Below are 22,285 nucleotides of genomic sequence, written 5' to 3'. Positions count from 1 at the left end.
GATCTGAGCCACATCTGCGACCTACACCACAGTTCATGGCAACACCAGATCCTTAACCCACTAAGTGAGATCAGGGATCTGAACCCACAACCTCATGGTTCCTAGTTGGATTCATTTCTGCTGCGCCATAACGGGAACTCCCATACCTCAATTTTAAGTGCTCAACATACAAATGTAGCAAGTAGCTACCATATTGGAAACTGACCTCTAGATTCTTCTGGGTACTAATAAAACATAGAAGCATACTATATTTGTTTTCAAATATTAATATTGAAGAAGTACAGAAAGATATCTTCTGTTTTTAAACATTAAAATTCACCTATCATATCAACAGAATTCTAGTCTTTTAACAAAAGTTTTACTTTTTAAACAGTCTTTATTCTGACTTTCATTACAGCATATTTAGAACGCCAGTAAAATGTAAAAGACTTCAATAAGAATTCTAGTAAGTATAAATTATACAGCCATGCATGCTTACTTTGTTTGGCACATGTGATACTGATAACACTTCACACATTTTGAGCATTTAATATCTGATGATGAGGTAAAAAGATGAAAATAACCTGTAATTCCAGGAACGATTACGTAATCAAATTACATTCAAAGAGGCTGTTAGATATCTGCATAAACCTACTTAATACTTCTCTGTCCATATAGTATACATAATTTGAACAGATCTTTTCCTTGAAGGTATTTTTAACAGTTAAAAAATGTGAATTTTGCTTTTTTCACACTTAAATATTTTTGTAATTGTGACATAGTAAGAAATATCTTTGGTCTTTATCCCTAATTCCTAGCACAGAGCTCTTAAAACTCTTGGAGTTTCCTGAGCGATAGTCTTCTGCCCCTTTGATCATACCTGAGTTCATGCTAATGAGACGACTGAGTGTGGGCCCCTAGACATCCTCACGAAGGGGCCAGTCACCAGAAAGACCAAGGGATTAAAGAATTGGAAATTTCAGTCCCATTCATTTGACCTCTGAGGAAACTGAGCACTAGGAAAACTCGTGACCCTTAAGATTTGGCGGAGTTTCCAGGCGGGTGACCATATCGAGGTATGGGAGGTGCTGAGAGGCAGGCACACCCAGAGACAGCGTGGAAGCTCCGCAGCCCTCCTATCATACCTTGTCCTGTACATCTGCTCCATTTGGCTGTTCCAGAGTCATATCCTTCTTAATAACCCAGTAAACGTACATCACATGTTTTCTTGAGTTCTGTGAGCCACTCTAGCAATTTTTTTTAATTGCAGTATAGCTGATGCACAATGTTATCTAAGCTACAGGTGTACAATGTAGTAATTTTTACAGTTTACACCCCATTGATAGTTACTATAAAATACTGACTCTGTTCCTCATGGTGTATAACACATCCTTGCAGATTAGTTTATACATAAGAATTTGTACCTCTTAATCCCTTACCCCCATATGGCCCCTCCTCCATTCGTCTCTCCACTGGTAACGACTAGTTCATTCTCTGTGTCTGTGAGTCTGCTTTTCTGTTTTATTCACTAATTTGTTATATTTTTTAGATTTCACATGTAAGTGATATCATATAGTATCTGTCTTTTTCTGCCTAATTTCACTTAGCATAATTCCCTCAAAGTCCATCCACATTGGGGCAAATGGCAAAATTTCATTCTTTTTATGGCTGAGTAGTAAGCATTCCATTGTGTGTATGTATTTGTGTGTGTTTATGTGTGTATATATATATACATACACACCATATCTTCTTTATCCATTCATCTGTTGATGGATATCACTTGGATTGCTCCCATATGCTGCTATGAACACTGGGGTGCATCTATCTTTTTGAATTAGTAGTTTTGGTTTTTTCATATATATGCCCAGAAAATTTTCAAACCTGAGGTAGGAGTCATGGGAACTCCAGATTTATGACCAGTTGGTCGGAAGTTTGTAAACATAACCAGAGACTTGTGACTGTGATCTAAAGTGAGGGCAATGTTTTGGGTCTTAATTTATGAGTTGGGATCTCCAGGTGTCAGAATTGAAGTGAACTGATGGAAATTCGGTTGGCATTGGAGAACTGAAGAAACGGTTGGTGTTAGAAAAGACCTTAGAGTAGTAATATTTATAACTTCATCTATCAATTAACAACAAAAGTAACTTTATTTTGTAGATTTTTAATATATAGAATCTAGCCTTAGAGTCTCAAAATTAACCCATCTTAATAAGTTAATATGTAACTTCTAAAATGTGGCTGTCTACAGAGTTCCCTTCACGGCTCAGTGGTTAACGAATCCAACTAAGAACCATGAGGTTGCGGTTCGATCACTGGCCTTGCTCAGTGGGTTAAGGATCCAGCATTGCTGTGAGCTGTGGTGTAGGTTGCAGACGCGGCTCGGACTCCAAGTATCTGTGGCTCTGGTGTAGGCCAGCAGCTATAGCTCCGATTGGACCCCTAGCCTGGGAACCTCCATATGCCGCGGGTACGGCCCTAGAAAAGGAAAAAAGACAAAAAAAGAAAAAAAAGTGGCTGTCTAAAACTACTCCAGCTTTAAAAAGTGAAATTGCACACCAATCTTTTCAAACATTTTATAATACTAAAACTCTTCAAATTAACCATATATGTTCTCCTAGTCTCACCTCTACCTCCCCCCAAAACAGTTCTTCAAGCAATACCAAAATCAAAGGAAAACCTAGCACCATCAGTGTAAGTAATAACTTAAAATTATATCCCTTCTACAAGTACCACAAGATTTAATGTTAAAAGGTATATCCCATTTTTTTTTTTGCCACATCCATGGCACGTGGAAGTTCCCGAGCCAGAGACTGAACCCACTCCGCTGCAGCAACCCAAATCACTGCAGTGACAACACCAGATCCCTAACCACCGAACCACAAGAGACCTACCTCCAATTTAACTGATGGACAGAATTATGAACTGCACAGGACAATCATCTACTGAATACTATACACTCTCAGAGTTGACATGGAATTTGATAAAACTAATACTGTAAATGACTATGAAAATGTACAATAATGTTAGGAAATCTAGTTAGTCTACAGTATAATTTCCTCTACAAAGAGTATCAAATATATGAACATAAAATTCTGCTTACTCCATAAGAACAGATAGTAACAATTTATGGAAAAAATAGAATTTATGTTAGAATATTTGACAGTCAAATTCTTAAGCAACTAGTTGGCAACTAAATAAACTTAGATAATCTTGGAAGGATTAGAAATAACAATTCATCACTAATTGAATTACTACTAAAAAGTAGTTTGGTAGCTTAATTTTACTGTGTGTATGTGTATATTTGTACTGGAAGAGGGAGAAGGAATGATGATATGTTGAATTAATTACTCAATATAATAAAATGACCCAAATGATGACCACTTTGTTATTTACCAATAAGAAAATTCCTAATAATCCCCCAATTTCATTTATTTTATGACCACAGAATATACTTACACTTCAAATATTTTTTAAATTAGAAACAATGTAAAAATAGGACTATACGGTCATCTGTAATTCTAAAAGTGAAAGAAATTTGACTATTTTGAACTGAAACCATGATTTTGATATTAATGGATCTGAGTTCTAATCAAAATGATTTAAATGATTTAACCAAAATGAGAAGAGATATCTCAGTGAGGAGAAACTAGTCGATACAGAGATATTAAAAAAAGAATAAATATCTGATCTAATAAGTACTAAGAAATCACTATTAAATTTCTTAGCTAGGGAAAAATATTCTCAAAGTCATGCAAAATGGATTAGAGAGGAAAAATTTAGAGGTAATAATCTAGGCATAAGATAATAAATACCTAAATTAAAACAGAACAAGCAAATAACTAAAGACATTTAAATGAAAAAAGAAATATTTATTTATTTATTTATTAGTCTTTTGTCTTTTCAGGGCCCAGGCTAGAGGTCTAATCAGAGCTACAGCTGCTGGCCTACGCCAGAGCCACAGCAACTCCAGATCTGAGCTGCATTTGCAACCTACACCACAGCTCACAGCAACGTTGGATCCTGAACCCACTGAGTGAGGCCAGGAATCAAACTCACAACCTCATGGTTCCTAGTCGGATTCATTTCCTCTGTGCCACGACGGGAATTCCCCCCAAAATAAATTTGAAGAACACAAAATTTTATTTATAACAGAGGTTGGCAAGCTACAGCCTGATGCCTAGTTTTGCAAACAAAGTTTTATTGGAACACGTCCATGCCCACTAGTTCATACTGTCTACCGCTGCTTGGCACATAATGGGAGAGTTGAGTGGAGAAGAGAGACCCACAAAAATTCTAAAATATTTACTATCTCAGCTGTATCAGTTTCCTAGGGCTGCCGTAACAATGTACCATAAAGTGAATGGCTTAAAAAAACAGAAATTTACTTTCACAGTTCTGGAGTCTGTAAGTAGTCTGAAATCCAGTGTCAGCAGGGACAGGCTCTATCAAAGGCTCTGGGGGAGAACCTGTTACATGCCTTTCTCTTAGCTTCCGGGGTCACAAAAATCCTGTCATTCCGTGACTGGTATCTGCATAATTCCAATCTCTGCCTCCACTGCCACATGATCATCTTCTCCCCTGTGTCTGTCTCCCCGCACGGTGTTCTCCTCACTGACAAGGGCACCAGTCACACTGGAACAGGGCCCATGCTATGCCAATACAATGCTCATCTTAAAAAACTGCGTCTAAAATAACCCAGTTTCCAAATAAAGTCATAGTCTGAGGTACTAGGGGTTAGGACTTCAAAATGAGTTTTGGGGAAGAACATATCTCAACCCATAACCTGGCCCTTTACAGAAAAAGTCTACCAACTCCTGACTTGGAAGAGTAAAAACTGAGCAGTAGGTCCGCCAGTACCACTGAACAGAGAGGGACTTCAAAGAGAAGATCTGGGATTTTGTCTTAGATAAACTAAATTGAAAACAAAAGTAAGAGTCCTCAAAAGATGTGAGGAAGCAATACATGTAGGTCAGAAACTGGACTGGCTTAGAGATGGAAGAAGCAGGAGGAACCTAAAAGAGGATGAGCATTCTCAAGATAAAGGTTTTATACAGCAGATCAAAAATTGGTTTTTAGAGAATATTACCATTAGAAAACAATGTGATGAAGGAGTTCCCATCGTGGCGCAGCAGAAACGCGTCTGACTAGGAACCTGAGGTTGTGGGTTCAATCCCTGGCCTCACTCAGTGGGCTGAGGATCCAGCGTTGCCGTGAGCTGTGGTGTGGGCAGGTGGCTACAGCTCCAATTAAACCCCTAGCCCGGGAACCTCCATATGCCAGGGGTGTGGCCCTAAAAAGACAAAAGGCAAAAAAAAAAAAAACAATGCGATGAGAGGATGTCACTGTTTTTCAACACTGGATAATAATGGAAAAAATAATGTCATTCAGTATTATATACACTAAAGGAGAAGCATCTCAATGGTGACAAATACAATAAAGAAGTTGAAGACACTGCAAAAATGACCAGGGAATTTGGTGAGTATGAGACTACAGTCAAAGAAAACAACATCTATGAAGAAAACTAAAAGAGACACCAGACTAGGGGTCATGTAAGAGAAATAAAGCATTATTTATTTGTACAGTGGGTACAGTAGATTATTACATAGTGATAATAAACTCCCTCCCAATAAACCACATCTCCAAATATCCATACCCTTGTATAATTCTCTCCCACGTACACTGAGCTCAGCCAAATTACTTGCTTTAAGCCAATTTGATATTAACGGGCATGGCAAGCAGGGGCATGATAAGCACTTTCACATGGAAACTTGGAAACTTGTTTCCTTGGAACACAGCCACCTGGAAGCCAGCTGCCATGCTGTAAGGAAGCTTGAGCGAGGCTCCTGAATGATGAGAGGCCAAATGGACAGAGACTCTAAAGGAAAGCAGGTCATCTAAGATATTTCAGCCCAGCAGGGCTCACAACTAAATTGCAAATGCCACGGTGACCTCAGAGCACAGAAAAAGTGCCCAGCAAAGCCCAGGCAACCCAGAGAATCAGGAGAAATAACAAACTGCTGTCATTTTAGGCCACTAAATTTTGTGGTCTGTAAAGCAGCAACAGATAACTGACAGAGTCAGAACAGGATATATGTTTGAGAAACCCAAGTACATGAGCCTGAGGATTCTTATAAAACTGGAAGACTTGTACAGGTGTTTAAAAAAAAGAAAAACGACGTAAATACAAAGGGTAAAATTAAAACATTAAGAGAAAAACTAAAGATGTTGAAGATGAAGGCGTTTAGGCATATGAGGAATAATGGGAAAATTTAAGATGAAAAATTCAGTCATTCTGTTTTAAAAGAATACCAGGGAAAAAGTGTTTCCACCTACTTCATCACTTTCATCTACTTCAATTCCACCATCTTTGTCATCATCCATTTGTTTATGTATTGTTTGGAGAGCTTCCAGACTAAATCTATCTTCTTCTGTGAAGCATGGTGGACTCAGTGACAAGCAGGGATCTGAAATAGAACAAAGGGCCATTACTAATTTGCCATCCCCAAACACAAGGTATAGTTAAGAGAACAAAATTTAAAACAAAATCAACAAATTAAATTTCAGACTAAACCAAACTAAGAGGCTTTAAGAAGTCTACCAGAGTATTTTCCACATCAAAAGTATGACATGTGAACACAGTGACTAAAATAATTCAATTTAGTTGATTTTAGTCAACTACAACCAGTACTAAATTCAGGTTGTCCTATATTCTTCTACCTTCTTTAACCATTCTCCTCTTATCTAACTCATTATATTTATAAATTATTCCCCCCCCCAAAAAAAAAAGCCAGGTCAACTCCCTCCTTTACAACAACAAAAAAACCCCAAAAAGCAAAAAATAAAACAACTAAAAATCACAGAGTACAAGGAACTATTTGTGTATAATCCAGTTTAATTAAAATGTAGGGCCAAGGGAAGCATTACAAAGAATAAGAAATGTAGAATATTCACATGATCCTTAGAAATTTTTTTACCATTTTTCTAACAGAATCCAAGAGTCCAATATATGACTTTTTAAAATACATAACTTCTTAGCTTCAATAAGGAAAAACTGAATTTTTAAAAATCTTGTTCTTCATGTGTTCCTTAACATACATTTATTGGCTAAACCTCTTCCTATGGAAAACGAATGAATCCTCACTTTCAGGTTGTCAAAAACGATTTAGAGATTGTGGGGATTTTCATGGCTTAAAATGCAATTAATAAAAATTACCTCCTGCTGACTCAGCGAGTTAACAGCCTATATACCAAGATGGAAAAGTACTGCCAAAACTTCATTCACACCCAATCTGGCTGACTGGTGGACTGACAAAATCCAGGAACTGACTTCTATTCTACCAGGTCACTAAAATAATACCCTTTTAAAATGCCATCAATATTTAAAACTCTGGTCAAGATCTGCTAAGACCTAAAAACTTACAGGCATAATGATCCATGATGATCCCTGATTCACAAAACATTCAGAAGCCTCGTATGCCTACGAGGTATTTTGAATGGATGAAAAGTAAAATACAAGCTCTGAGGCATCACAACACGTGGTGTAAAGATCTTTATACACTGTGTTATTATCTCCAGTGATCTACTTTTTACATATACTTTATTTGGTTTATAAACATATGAAGTGAGTTATTACAACCAGTACATAAGAAAAGGGCCAGCATCACTCACTCTGATTAAACAGGCTTTGTTGTCAAACTCTCTAAGCGAGAAGTCAACAGGGAGGACCAGAGAAACCTTATAAAGCTTTCAGAGAAAACTAGGGAGAACATTACGGTCTGAAGAAAAAAAAAAAAAAGCAAAACTCATAAAAACAAAATTGTAATTTTATCTTATTTAATAAAACATTAATTTACAGGGTAATAATGTTTTATTAACTACTCCATGAAGTATTTCATAACTTACTCCATGAAGTATTTCATAACTTCCCATGAGCACTTTCTTTCTCTGAACACCATTCTACCTGCTGAACAAGTATCTACTGAGCACCTACCATGTGTCAGGCATTGACAATACCACAGTGAACAAAAGAGATAAAAATTCCTCATAAAACTTACATTCTAGTGGGGGAGAGGAGCACAACAAGATAAATAAATAAAAGGCAGTGCATGACAGTAGTGGTAATTACTAAGGAAAAACAAAGAAAAGATAGTGAATTGCCAAGGGATTTGAAATTTGCAACTACATCTTTATTCTCAAATCATTCTTTAATGTTGTACTTTTAATTAACCTCTAATTGTTTAGTGGTATTTTGTCTATACAGCTAAGCTTATGAACAGCGCAGGGACGATGTTCTTCCATTTTTCACGTGCTTATAATACACAGAAACTCAAAAGTTCTAGGCTTCTGTACTGTGCAAACCAGCGACCGGCACTAGAAATTAAAGAGATAGGGAGTTCCCGTCGTGGCTCAGTGGTTAATGGATCTGACTAGGAACCATAAGGTTGCGGGTTCGACCCCTGGCCTTGCTCAGTGGGTTAAGGATCCGGCGTTGCCATGAGCTGTGGTGTAGGTTGCAGACGCGGCTCGGATCCCGCGTTGCTGTGGCTCTGGCATAGGCCGGCGGCTACAGCTCCGATTGGACCCCTAGCTGGGAACCTCCATATGCTGTGGGTGCAGCCCTAGAAAAGACAAAAAAAGAAAAGAAAAAAGAAATTACAGATACAATAAGAGCATCCTGTATTCGAAAAAGTTCACAGTCTAGGGAGGAAGAAGGCACGTTACAGGGTTTGGTACCATTGAGAACATTAATTGTGAGGTGTTATGAAAGCATGAATAAAGGGCACCTCATCCAGATTAGGAAAGAAAAGACATTTTCTAGAGGTAAACTTGGAGAGTTTTAAAGGATCTGTAGTTGATGATCCTGCAAAGGAGAGAAAAGCACGCCCATGTTCAGTGGCATGAAAAAGACATGAAACACCCAGAGAAATACAACTGGCTAGTATGTCTAGAATACAGACAATCTGTGGGGAAAAAACAAGAGATCAGATGTGAGATTGGTAAGAAGGGGGTCAGATCTCTGAAAGTCATTTTCCATACTAAGAAATTTGGATTTTTCATCCTGAAAACTATGAGAAGCCCATAGGGGATTTCAAGGTTCACACAATCAGACGCATTATTCTGGTAATTCTGGTGACCGTGGAAAATAGGATGGAGGCAAGACCGGGAGGCACAGCTGTCAGGCACTTCTTTCAGAATTCTGATACCACTCACAGGTCCACACCCCAAGAACTAAGGAGGTAAACGATGAGGACTGCGCTAAGGTTTGGTGTTCTGCCAAGGTGGAGCAGCAGAAGGAAAAGAAAGACAGGAGTTGAGGGGACGGCAGGAGTGATACCACATAACATTGTACTTCCTTTTGGAATAGTGACTTAAGGCCTGCAAATCTAACTTAGAAGAGGTGTGAATTCTGAACTCGATTCCCTGTTCTGAGGTCTTTCTGATTTTTTTCTCAGTTATTTCCCTTCTAGGTTAATTCAGCACAAGTGATCATTTTAACTCGAAGTAGTTGACAGTTAACAGTCATACAAACACTGTTATATAAGATCTATGCATATACTGAATCAGGTATAATGGTTCCAAAGATAACTGCTAAAACACCAAAATCAGCCTCCTTTTGTAACATCTTAGAGACATCTGGCTTAGGCACCCAAGATGCACCAGTGCACATCATGTACTCCACAGCCGGAACTTGTTTCTGACTTGTTCATTTAAACATATGGAGGGCCTGTCGCATGCCAGGCCCTCTGCTTGGTGCAGAACACCCAACTAAGACAAATTTCCTCTCCTCAGTGCCCTCACCTTGTGTTACATGCTACATGGTATGACACATCTTTTTAGCATTATTACTTTGAGCATTCCTTTCTTTTTTCTCCATCAAGACGAGCACATTCCACTGAGAAAAAAAAAAAGAAGAATCAGCTGAAATGAAGACTTAACCCAAGTCAGCAATTAACACCATTAAATTCTACCTGTTTTCCTCTACTCAAAGCCAAACACTCAGATTCTGCAGAAACAGAGTTAATGAATTAAAATGATTTCACCTAGTAAGAACATCTAATCCATTCCAGAAGACAATGCTATTTTATGTACATATTGTAATCCCTGTGTGGGGCACATATTACCTCCATTTTGCAGATAAGAAAATGAGACTTATGAGTAACTTGGTTAAGATCACACCCCTAGAAATGACAGAGCTGGGATTCACATCAGTCTTCCCAAACTCCAATTTATGTTTGAGCGTCTGGTGTGATGAACATGAATGCATCCATGTTGCCAGTGTGAGAGAAGCATAAAGGATTTGCTATTGTAGATATTGCCAGAACCTAGCTGAGTGGCTGAGAGCACCAAGAAGCATGTATGTGTCCCACAGAAGGGGATCACTAGACACTGCATGGATGACAGTCATAATCTAGAATACAGACCTATCGCTTCTTACATTACTTCTCCTTTTGATAATAACATACCTTTAATTCACACTCCCCTCTAACGAACCTTTACAGTAAGTAGATTATCACAGTAACAGACATATGTTGAAAGTTTAAACATATATAAATATTAGAAGCCAAAAAATAAGCTTCTGAATTCGAGTTTTTAATCTATCAAATATATAAACACCAGGCACCAGGTTAGAAGCTAAGATATAAAGGGTAAAAACAAATAAGGTTAAATATGGCAGGTGTAATGACAGACATGTAATAAACATATAATGGTAGCCAAACTGAGAGAGGAGTCTTGCACGGCAACAAAACAATTTGAGGAGAAGGCGGTATTTACATTGATTCTTAAAAGACGAGCAAGCGTAATCTAGGAAGACGTGTATAGGCAAGACCATAAACTGCTAATAGGTATGACACTAACAAATAATGATGACAGTAAATATCAATTATGGGGTGTCTATTACATAGCACATAACTGTATATACAAATTATACATTACACATTTTACTTTGCCTATAAAATAGGCATTATTACTGCCATTTGACTAGGTAATTAAGAGAAAAGACTGACAATATCAGTAAGGGCCAGATTATGGAGGGAACTACAGATTATTCTAAAGTAACAATAAAGGGGAAGAAATATTACTAAATTACTCTCTGAAAGCCCCACTCGCAGTTTCCTCAGCCTGCACAGCTATCTCTCAAGCTGTGCTTGGGCGTGCTTTCATTCCAACACGAATGTTTCTCCTCAGAGATCATCTTATTTCCCTAAAACAGCCTTCCCCTTTTCTATCAGCTGTATTTTTCTTCACAGCACTTTATCGCAGGGCACATGTTATGTATTTATTTTCTTAAGGGCCAACGCCCCCACGATAATGCAGTCATGAGATCAGAGGTTTTGTTTTGATCACCGCGCTCTTTCCCGAGTGCCCAGAACAGTGTCTGTCTGCACATGGTAAGCGCTCAAAAAATGTGTTTACTTGATTATTTACCTAACTGGTTTTCAGTATCAATGTTCAGAAGAGAAAAACTTTTCAAGAAATTACTTGGCTGATTAGGAAACTAAGATGTAGAAACTGGCAGTAAAACCTCTCTCTTAATGGTACTAAAATTAAATCCAAGTTGTAAGTAGAAATTCACTAATATTACCCTTCCTCCATTCACTTAAATCTATTCAGAGACCTCCAAGAGCCTAAAGTATAAAGTCTATTTACTCACTGTCAAATATTGCTGTTTAAGTATTTAATGAACAAAATATATAACACATTATTTAAAAATGGAGAACTTTAAAATATTTAAGATGGTCTTCCTCAAGGCACTTACCCCCAGCAGCAAAGATAAAACTTCATGAAGGCAAGGACTCAGCTTGTTTTATGAAGTGCTATCATATACATAAAATATGTATATTATTATCATACAGTACTACTCCTAACAAATAATTACGCCTGACTGACTTTTACAGGCAAGCAACTGCATTTTGGGTGGTTTTAAGTAAAGAGAAATTGGATTTCCATGAGTGAGGTTAAAAAAAGAGAAAACAAGAACAACCCCAAAGAGGAAGTTAAGATGAGTGCTGGGACACACAAGAGCGAGTCTGGCCAGCAGACTGGCTCTCAATAGAAAGGGCTACTGTGCTCCGCCCTGCTCACCTCTCCTCCAGCCGCTGCTACTGGCCTTCGGTGGAAGAGTGGGGAGGCCAAGGATGGTAATAACTACAAGGCACAGGCCAGTCCCACAGACAAAGAACTGTCCTCTGCTAGCCATGGGTACTCCCCAGAGGGAGGAAGAAAACACTGGCAAGTGATGGGTGGAGGAGCAGTAGGATGTGAATCTGGAAAGATGACCTGGGACCACAACGAACCAAGAAGGAAGAGTCTAAAAGAAGCCACTGATCATTTTTGAAGTAAACTATGACTTGATGGTTAACGTAACAGCAAAATCACAACTTACATTTTGTGTAGTGCTTTCAAGTTCAAAACATGTTCTCCCATACAGGCAGTTTTATTTTAATCTAGCGAAGAAACCAGAGTCTCAGTTTACATGCTTGTTACCAATGAATGCCCATTTCAACAGTCCAGGCAGGAAGTAACAGAACATAAACTATAACCACAGCAGTGAGGATAAAAAGAAAAGGTCAGACTGAAGTGACAACTGAATGTAGTGAGAGAAAGGAGACAAATATGACTGTCATTTCAGAACTAAAAGTCAAGGTAAAACAAAGGTACACTTCTCTTCTATTTGGCTGAGTGAGACGGAGCAACAGAGTTACAAAATGTACCAGATGTGATTCCATGAAGCCTTTACGGAAGGCATAAATATTTATGCCCCATTTTATATTCCGCTGCCCCAGTCAATTGATATAAGCAGGGAACACAGTTCAGAAATCTAAGAAAATAAGAGCTTAAAAAATAAATGAAGCTGAAAAAGTAAATCCAATCGTTAAAGCTAGTTTCCTCCTATAAGACCTTTAAGGTCAGCAAATTTCATGGAGAAAAGAGTAACGAAGTAGGAGAGCCAGCCGACTTTCAATCACAAACCAACGACGGTAGCCTGTTAACAATGTGCAGCATCATATAACACCAAGAACTTGGCTCAGCCTCCTGGCAGCTATTTACGAGTCTCATGATTAGGATTTTCTTAATTACTACCACTGAGAGAAAAATTTTAAATAAATATTTTTTGTACTTAGTACTTCCATTAATCGTTCAAGCATTTAGAAAATCAAATACTTCAATCTGAAAGTTTTAAGAGTAAATTTTCTCTAAAATCTTCAGGGCTAATTATTTAGTATCATTTTTCAATAAACCAACAATCTGATTCAAACGCAAAAAGGAAAGTGAATAATGTCTTCTTTTTTGATATCCTCTTTAAGGAAGAGTCTGTCTTACTAATGCTTAGCATATAACCAACACCTAGCATATAGTAGGATTAATGGATGCTTCTCAAAAAATCTGGTAAATAAATAATAAAGGATGCCACATACTTTTTTAAAGAGAGGTAGTTTCAAACCATTACCTATTATATTTTCCAGCCTATGGCAGAGATTCAAAGTATGTTAACATTTACTGAAAGTGTATTACATGCCAGAACAACAAGTGAGAAAGGGAAAGTTGTAACTGGTATATACAAAGCTGTACCAGGAGCTATAAAAATGCAGGTGAAGGACCCTAGAATCTCAAATGTTTAAACACAGACTTTTGAAAAGTTCAACCACTAAAAGAGACACATCTTACCAACAGAGGGGTGAGAAGCCACTGCTGATGTATCAAATTATGGCTGAAGTGTTATACTGAAGGGAAAATAAAGGGCCTTTACTTTGAAACCCCTTCTGACTGATGATTGCCTCTTAGAACTCTGAATCACTGACTTTGTTTACAAAGTACTTATTAATTAATTTGACTTGTTAAAAAAAAAATTTCTCCCTGACCTGTTAGCTAAAATTTTCCCTTAAAAATTGCTATGGTCAATTGTACCTTCCAAATGTTCTGAACAGACTAATATAAATTCAGTTACTTAGGTCCTTTCCCACTTTCCAGGGACATTTTTCAACTTAACCATCTTCTGATTATTTCACTCCCACCTATTGTCCCACCCACACAAAGTGTCCTTGCCACTTCAAAAAGCTCCTCCTGCTAATCTTCTCAAAGAGCCTCTCTAAAGGCAGCAGACAGAAGGTGATGTCTCTGCCTCAAAACTATCTTCATATGCAATTCATTTATCACCAACACGCTCCTCAATCCAAAAAATATCTACACTTAATATTCATGGTTAACCAATATGTGCGTTCTATGTATATAGATAAATGAGCAGAAGGAGCGTTGATGCAGCTGTATTTATCTCTATATTCACTGACAGCTGCTTACTTTTTTCCATTGTGTTTTATACTATAACCCCTCCTAGAAAGCAATACTATATCTATTTATAACATCGCTGTAACTGTCACATGCAGGGGAAATACTGTTGACTAGGTACCAAAAAAAAAAGTAAACAGGTGCATGCATACACTAATTCACTGATGCCTGGTTTCTAACATTTTGATGAGCAACATTATATGCACAGAGTAGTGGAACAGCTTTGCTTATTTTTATTTATTTTGGAGGGAAGAATATGGTAATTCAAAGTTGCACCCAGAACATTACGAATGTCCTTAATGCCACTGAATTATATACTTAAAAATGGTTAAAATGATAACTTTTATGTTATGCATATTTTACCACAATTTTTGAAAAGTCCATAAACAAGACATAAGCTACAGAGAACAAAGACCATTAAAAGCATCCTAAATACATCAATGCTTGGGAAATGAAGAGAATGTTGTTACCGCTAGGCATTGGTCCAAGAGCAAGACATTGTTTCACGTCTCTCAGTATAAGAACTTAACTACAATCACAGAAAATAAAATCAGCATCCCAAGTTTCACAAGTGAGAAAGGCTCTCATTCTCTAAAGGAAAAAGAATTTTCAATTCTTTCTCATTCTGCCACTTACTATATAATCTAAGGAAAGTTATTTAACTTTGCCTGAATGTCCTCATCTGCAGAATGGGAGTGGCAGCAAATCTGCAAGGTTGCTGTTAGAATTAAGTGAACTATATACATAAAACACCTAACAGTGTGGGGCACATACTTGGAACTCCATAACAACACTCAAGAGATACCTTTTACTATTATTAAGAAAGGTAAGGACCCATAGAAATTAATAAACACTGGAGGAATTCAATGCCAAGTCTCCTGCAATCTCGGTCTACTCAATATTACATTACCATTACCTTACCAGATATCAAAGACACCAGTTGTTAATTACACTGAACTCTAAATATCTTTTGGCTGATCCCCAAACCAAATACACCCTGAAATACAAAGAAAGGAGATAAAGAGGGAATAGAGTCTTCCTCAGGTAATTTACATGCCAGGTGCTTTGCTTGGTTAACTGATTCTACTTCTCTCAACAACCCTCCCAACTTGGAATCCTGAGACTGCTTCTCATGATGCGTAAGCCAGGACTCTCATGTGTAAAGGAATTTACCCAGACAAAAGCTTTAGTTGTTTTATTGAAATTCAATCCAGGTCTGCCCAAATCCAAAGAACTTTCTTCTTCCCTATATCCCACAACCTGTCAAAAGAAAAAGACAGATTTAAAAGTACCCGAAAAGTATATTTGCTGCTGTAGTCCCATCACCTGGAACATCACCTGAAACATAAGCATTCAGTAAGTATGTACGGAATAAGCGACTCAATGCAGAAATTCAATGAGTGGTCACGGGCTAAGCAGGTTTATATTTATATCTGCCTAGCTTTAATTACACGAGACTGCATGCCACGGCCAAAAAAAGAAAAAAAGAAAAAGCGGTTTAATTACACTAGAAAACTTCCTCTTTATCTACAGAACAATCAAATCAACAACACATAACTAAACCATCAAATGTGATAAAGTACCAGGCACTTCAGCTGACAGTAACTCCACTCTTCCAACTGGTAAAGGTCAAAAACTCCAAGGTCATTCTTGAGGACACTCACACATCGCATCCAACCCCAGGAAATCTGTTGGTACTACCTTCGATGTGTACAGGTATGCCTGGGTCACTGTGCTGTACAGCAGAAATGATCACAACCTTGTAAATTAACTATACTCCAATAAAACTTAAAAAAAAAATACATAGATTCTGCCCTATTCGGAGTCACCATCTCTTACAGGGATGACATCCCTCACCTTTGATGTCTTCTCTCTCCTTTCATAGCTAAACCCACGGCCACCCATTATCATCACTCCCCTGCAAACACCCTCAACTCTTTTGCCATTCTCTCACTTCATCATCCTTAGTTATTAGCAAAGCCATAACCCTGATAAAAATCTTATTTTCCACCTACTGTGCATCTACACCCATATATCTCAACACAGCTGATTGTGATGCCTTAAATCCGTAACTACAGACCTCAACTGTATCCTTAATGTTGCCATGCAATCATGCTCTAACTCCCAGATCTCAACACTCTCCCACTATATTTCACACCTTCCTGATCCTCAACCCTCAATACTCCATCCTTATTCACCACACCAATGGCTTTGCTTCCTATGCTTTGCTGAAAAAAAAGAAAAGTTTTTTAATGAAGCAGTTGGAAGAGAGGTTCCATAAACTCTCACGACCCATCGATCTAACGCCCAGTGTCTACACCTCATACTGTGCCTCATAATGACCCAAGTTTCTTTTTTTCCTTTTTTTTTTTTGGTCTTTTTAGGGCCACACTTGAAGCATATGGAGGTTCCCAGTCTAGGGGTCTAATTGGAGCTGTAGCTGCAGGCCTACACCACAGCCACAGCAACGCCAGATCCGAGCCGCGTCTGCAACCTACACCACAGCTCATGGCAACGCTGGATCCTTAACCCACTGAGCAAGACCAAGGATCAAATCCGCAACCTCATGGTTCCTAGTAGGATTCGTTTCCGCTGCGCCATGATGGCAACTCCCGAAGTTTCTATATAATGCCAATTCCTATACTCATGAATTAAATCTCATCCCAGTGAGCCCCTCAAGATTACTACTGCAGGTATTCATCCTTAATATTTTGTTCTCAATGGATCACTGGCATCATAATGCTCTTCTCCCATCCTTAAAAAAAAAGAAAAAAAAAGGCAAAATACTTTCAACTCCACTCCACTACTCTTCTTTGTAGAAAATCTCCTAGAAAACACTGATAACATACCATCTCAAATGTCCTCCCTCTTTCTACAAAAATACACTTCAACCAAAATATCTTAAGAGGAAGAATTATGCTCCTTGACTTCATACTATACTACAAAGCTACGGTTATCAAAACAGTATGAAAACCAGCACAAAAACAGACCCACAGAAGATCAATGGAACAGAATAGAGAGCTAAGCTATAAATCCATGCACTTATGGTTACCTTAATCTACAACAAAAGAAGCAAGAGTATACAATGGAGAAAAGATAGTTTCTTCAATAAAGGGTGCGAAGAAAACTAGACAGCTACATGAAAAAGAATGAAACTAGAATATTCTCTAACACTGTATACAACAATAAACTCAAAATGGATTAAAGGCCTAAATGGAAAACAAGAAAACATAAAACTCCCAGAAGAAAACATAGGTGGAACATTCTTTGACATAAATCGCAGCAATAATCTTGGGATCTGTCTCCTCAAGCAAAAGAAACAAAACCAAAAATAAACAAGTGTGTCCTAATTAAACTTCAAAGCTTTTGCATAACAAAGAAAACCACTGGCAAAACAAAAGGACAACCTACTGAAGGGGAGCAAATATTTGCAAATGATATGATTAATAAAGGATTAATATCCAACATACATAAATAGGTCATATAACTCAATATCAAAAAAACAAACAAACAACAACCCGGAGTTCAGTCATGGCACAGTGGAAACAAATCCAACTAGGAACCATGAGGTTGTGGGTTCGACCCCTTGCCTTGCTCAGTGGGTTAAGGATCCGGCATTGCCATGAGCTGTGTTGTGGGTCACAGACGCAGCTCGGATCCCATGTTGCTGTGGCTGTGGTGTAGGCTGGCAGCAACAGCTCCAATTAGACCCCTAGCCTGGGACCCTCCATATGCTGCGGGTGCGGTCCTAAAAAGACAAAAGACAAAAAAAAAAATTAAAAAATGAGCAGAAGAATTGAATAGATATTTTTTTCCAAAGGAGACATGCAGATGGCCAAAAGGCACATGAAAAGATGCTCAGCATCCCTAATCAGCAAGGAAATGTAAATCAAACCTATAAGAAGGACTATCATCAAAAGGAACACAAATAATTAAAGTTGGCAAGGGTGTGGAGAAAAGGGAGCCCTCCTACACTATTTGTGGGAATATAAATTGGTGCAGCCACTATGAAAAACAGTATAGAGGTTTCTCAAAAAACTAAAAACAAAACTAGAGCACAGCCCAGCAATTCCACTCCTAGGGACAGATTAAAAAAAAAAAAAATAACAAGAATAATTCAAAAAGATATATGCACCTCAATGTTTACAGCAGCATTATTTGCAACTGTCAAGACACAGATAGCAATCTAAGTGCTCATCAATAGATGAATAAAGATGTGGCATATCCATTCATCCACACACAATGGAATACTACTCAGCCATAAAAAAGGAAATCTTGCCATTTGCAGCAACATGGATAGACTTGGAAGGTATTATGCTAAGTGAAGATAAAGACTGTATGATGTCACTTACATGTGGAATCTAAAAAGTACAACAAACTAGTGAATATAACAAAAAAGAAGCAGACTCACAAACTAGTGCTTACAGGGGAGAGGGATTAGCATTATGGGAGGGAAAGTGGGAGGTACAAACTGTTGGGTGCAATACAGGCTCAAGGATGTACTGTATAACACAGAACATAGCCATTATTTTATAATAACTGTAAATGGAAAGTAACACTTAAAAATTGTTTTGACCAGAAACACAACATTGTAAATTAAATATACCTCAATAAAAATAACAAAATTTTAAGAAAATTTTAATTAAAGATGGAAAATTAAAAAAAAAATGTTTTGGAGTTCCCGTCGTGGCGCAGTGGTTAACGAATCCGACTAGGAACCATGAGGTTGCGGGTTCGGTCCCTGCCCTTGCTCAGTGGGTTAACAATCCGGCGTTGCCGTGAGCTGTGGTGTAGGTTGCAGACGCGGCTCGGATCCCGCGTTGCTGTGGCTCTGGCGTAGGCCGGTGGCTACAGCTCCGATTCGACCCCTAGCCTGGGAACCTCCACATGCCGTGGGAGCAGCCCAAGAAATAGCAAAAAGACAAAAAAAAAAAAGTTTTGAAACACTCCAATCAGGCTTGTGCTCTCAAAACTGTCCTGGTCAAAATCACCAGTAACCTCTACATTACTACATCCAAAGGTCAATTCTCATTTCTCATGTTACTCAGCCTATCAGTAAGCACGTCTGATCATTCTCTTCTTTACTCAGTTTCCAGGAAAATATAATGTTCTTGTTCTCTTCCTCACTGACTGATTTTTCTCGGTCTGTTCTCATAAGGGAATGAGGCAACTTTGGGAGATGATGGTTATGTTCATTATCTTGATTTCTGGCAGTGGTGTCACAGCGTATACACATGCTAACATGTATCAAACTGTACACTTTAGAAACTATTCATTATATGTCAACTAATACCTCAAAAAAATGTTAAAAAAAAAAAGTCAGCCTTCATATACTATTCCTGGTCTCCAAGATTGCTCAGGTAGCATGAAAACAGGATTATTAAAGTTGTTTTTAGAACCTAGAATGAAAATACCCTGGCCACTGAGGACAGTTAGTTCCCTTCTCATCCTATTCTCTCAAAATAACTTGGATCTATCATTTTCAATCATTTTCCTAACAGAAGAGAGAGTCAAATGGGTGGTGAAGAGTTTGACTTTCCATTGTCATCTATTATCATTACAGAATCAGAAGGAATCCACTACCTTCCTTGTTTTTCTCCAAACATTAATATCCTAAGTGTCTTTTATTATTCTTAGCACTCTTTCCAAGCCCCAAATACATTTGGCCTTTAGAATTATGAAGATGGTAGACGGAGATCTGTACTACTTTCTTATTTACTATCAGTTACGTGCCCTATTTTCTATCTCTTCATAATTTTTATACCCTGTCTCAATTAACATCTACCCATAGCAGGTATTTTAATAAATATCATAAATGGAGTTCCCATCGTGGTGCAGTGGTTAACAAATCCCACCAGGAACCATGAGGTTGCGGGTTCGATCCCTGGCCTTACTCAGTGGGTTAAGGATCTGGCGTTGCTGCGAGCTATGGTGTAGGTCACAGACACGGCTCGGATTCCGTGTTTCTGTGGCTCTGGCATAAGCCAGTGGCTACAGTTCCAATTGGACCCCTAGCCTGGGAAGCTCTATGTGCCGCAGGAGCGGCCCTAGAGGAGGCAAAAAGACCAAAAAAAAAAGTAATTAAGTAAATAAGTAAAATGGTGCTTGAAGCATAAAAAAATAAACGCATTAAAATATTTTGCAAAAATCAAGTATCTATGTGTGCGTAAAATTATCAAGCTAGCAAAACTTCATGGAAATTAAATATTCAAGGAACCACTCTGGTTATGCCACAACTTCAAGCATTTAGCGGAACTCATTAGCAATAAGAGACTCATGGAGACATGGATGGGATGGTGTCGTATCTGTGTTCTGTACAGTATATTAGCTACAGAGTGTGGATCTGAGGACAACAGACTGAAGACAGAGAGACTAGGTATTTTATTATCCCAAGTCACAAGGTCTAAACTAAGGTTGTGCTAGTAAGGTGAGATAAAATGGAGCAGATTACAAAAATATTTACAAGGCAAATTTTACTAATTCCTGGAACTCTCATTCATTCCACTGTGGTATGCAGCTTCCAATAAACAGAGATGTCATCAATCAGAAAAAAATCTTACTGATTATCAAGCATAAAAGTAACTATGTACCACTTTGCTTTGTATTTTATAATTTTAGAGAAAGATATATCTAGATATATAAACTAAATTTCTGAGTAAATAGATACTAAAAACTAAACTCATATTATCATCAATTTTTTTAAGCCCAATTAACAAGAAGAAGACTCTTCTTAAAGACAATCCAAGAAAACTCCACCTAGCACATGGCAGATTGGAGCACTGCACCAGGTCCCTTCCATTTCAGGATACGAGGAAAGGACAAGATATAAGGTGGCATCAAATAGATAGAATCTGGCCTATAAGGACATGCTGTCAAAAAGACTTGACAATTACTGCATTCTTCCTGTCTACAGAACTCAATCAGAAATTTCTAAGAAATGATTTAGAATGATCTAGAATGAAATGAAAGAAGTCATTCATAAAACAGGACTGATCTTGGTAAGTAATGCTAGTTCTGCTTCCTGAAATGTGACTGTGTAGATCCTATCCTGAAAAGTCTTATTTACACTATCACCATAACCCAGGCATAAATTCAGCTTCCATCTAAAGAGAAAGCTTTATCACTAAAATCTGTGATTTCTATCTAAACACAGCTACACTTTATCAATTAAGAGCAAAGCTCTTTGTAAATCATCTACCTGAAGATCAGAACCGGGTCAGTTTTCTAAACACAAACTTTTAGCTCTATTTTTGACACAGAGGGGTAAGTGAGAACATCTATATATTGAAACTATTAAATGCTCAAATTCAGTTCCCTCCTCTCCACCTCTCCACCACTGCCATCAGAGAGAACCTCATCACTTCCTCCCACAGCCTCCTGTAATGGTCTCCCTAGGACCATTACATGACAAATGTAGCCCTTTTACAGCCACCATGAAGACCATCATGTCCCAACCACCTCCCACCCTCTGCTGAAATCCTTCAGTACCTCCCAATCCCCATAAAGAATAAAGTCCAATCTCTGCAGCATGAAATACAAGGCACATTCTGATCCCTGAATAATCACTTCACAGTGATTAACCTCCTCTATAAAGCCTTCCTGAATTCTTAACAGTTAAGATACTTCCCATCCTCCACTCTTACAGCATTTTTATGCAAAACCACTATAATCTCAAGTAACTACCCATCAGTCCCTAAAGAAGCACACACTGCCACCAATTCTGGGATCAGACATGAGCTCTAATATCAATTTCATTACTTAAAACCATATAACCTTTAGCAAACTCTTACAATTTTTGGTTCTTAGCTTCCTCAGCTGCAAAATTAGCATAACACATTCACCCTCATAAGTTCTTATGAATAGCACTGAAATACATAAGTGAAAAAAAATACATAGTTTTAGAAAACTTGTAGAACTATTGTGCAGCTAACAACATGCATAAAACCTAGAAAGAAACTAACGTTTATTATGTAAAGAATGAAATTTTCTCTATGGCAGGTAGAAGCCCTACCTTGTGATG

The 22,285-nt window shown here is 38.0% G+C and overlaps 1 protein-coding gene across 5 annotated transcripts in view; it reads right to left on the bottom strand.

Moving 5' to 3' along the window:
* The window catches only part of STIM2 (stromal interaction molecule 2), a 152,914-nt gene that overhangs the window by 84,938 nt on the left and 45,691 nt on the right, over positions 1 to 22,285 (bottom strand). For 4 of the 5 annotated variants that reach the window (XM_047797948.1, XM_047797951.1, XM_047797947.1 and 1 more), the window contains exon 2: positions 6,313 to 6,443. In XM_047797948.1, the coding sequence (XP_047653904.1) occupies positions 6,313 to 6,443 (131 nt within the window). Of the gene's footprint in view, positions 1 to 6,312; positions 6,444 to 9,777; positions 9,799 to 22,285 lie in introns of those variants that run through there. The other variant, XM_047797950.1, reaches the window with a different exon arrangement.

The sequence above is a fragment of the Phacochoerus africanus genome, chromosome 10, assembly GCF_016906955.1.
Source record: "Phacochoerus africanus isolate WHEZ1 chromosome 10, ROS_Pafr_v1, whole genome shotgun sequence".
NCBI lineage: Eukaryota > Metazoa > Chordata > Mammalia > Artiodactyla > Suidae > Phacochoerus > Phacochoerus africanus.
The sequence above is the reverse complement of the archived record's forward strand: the minus strand, read 5'-3'. Positions and strand labels throughout refer to the sequence as shown.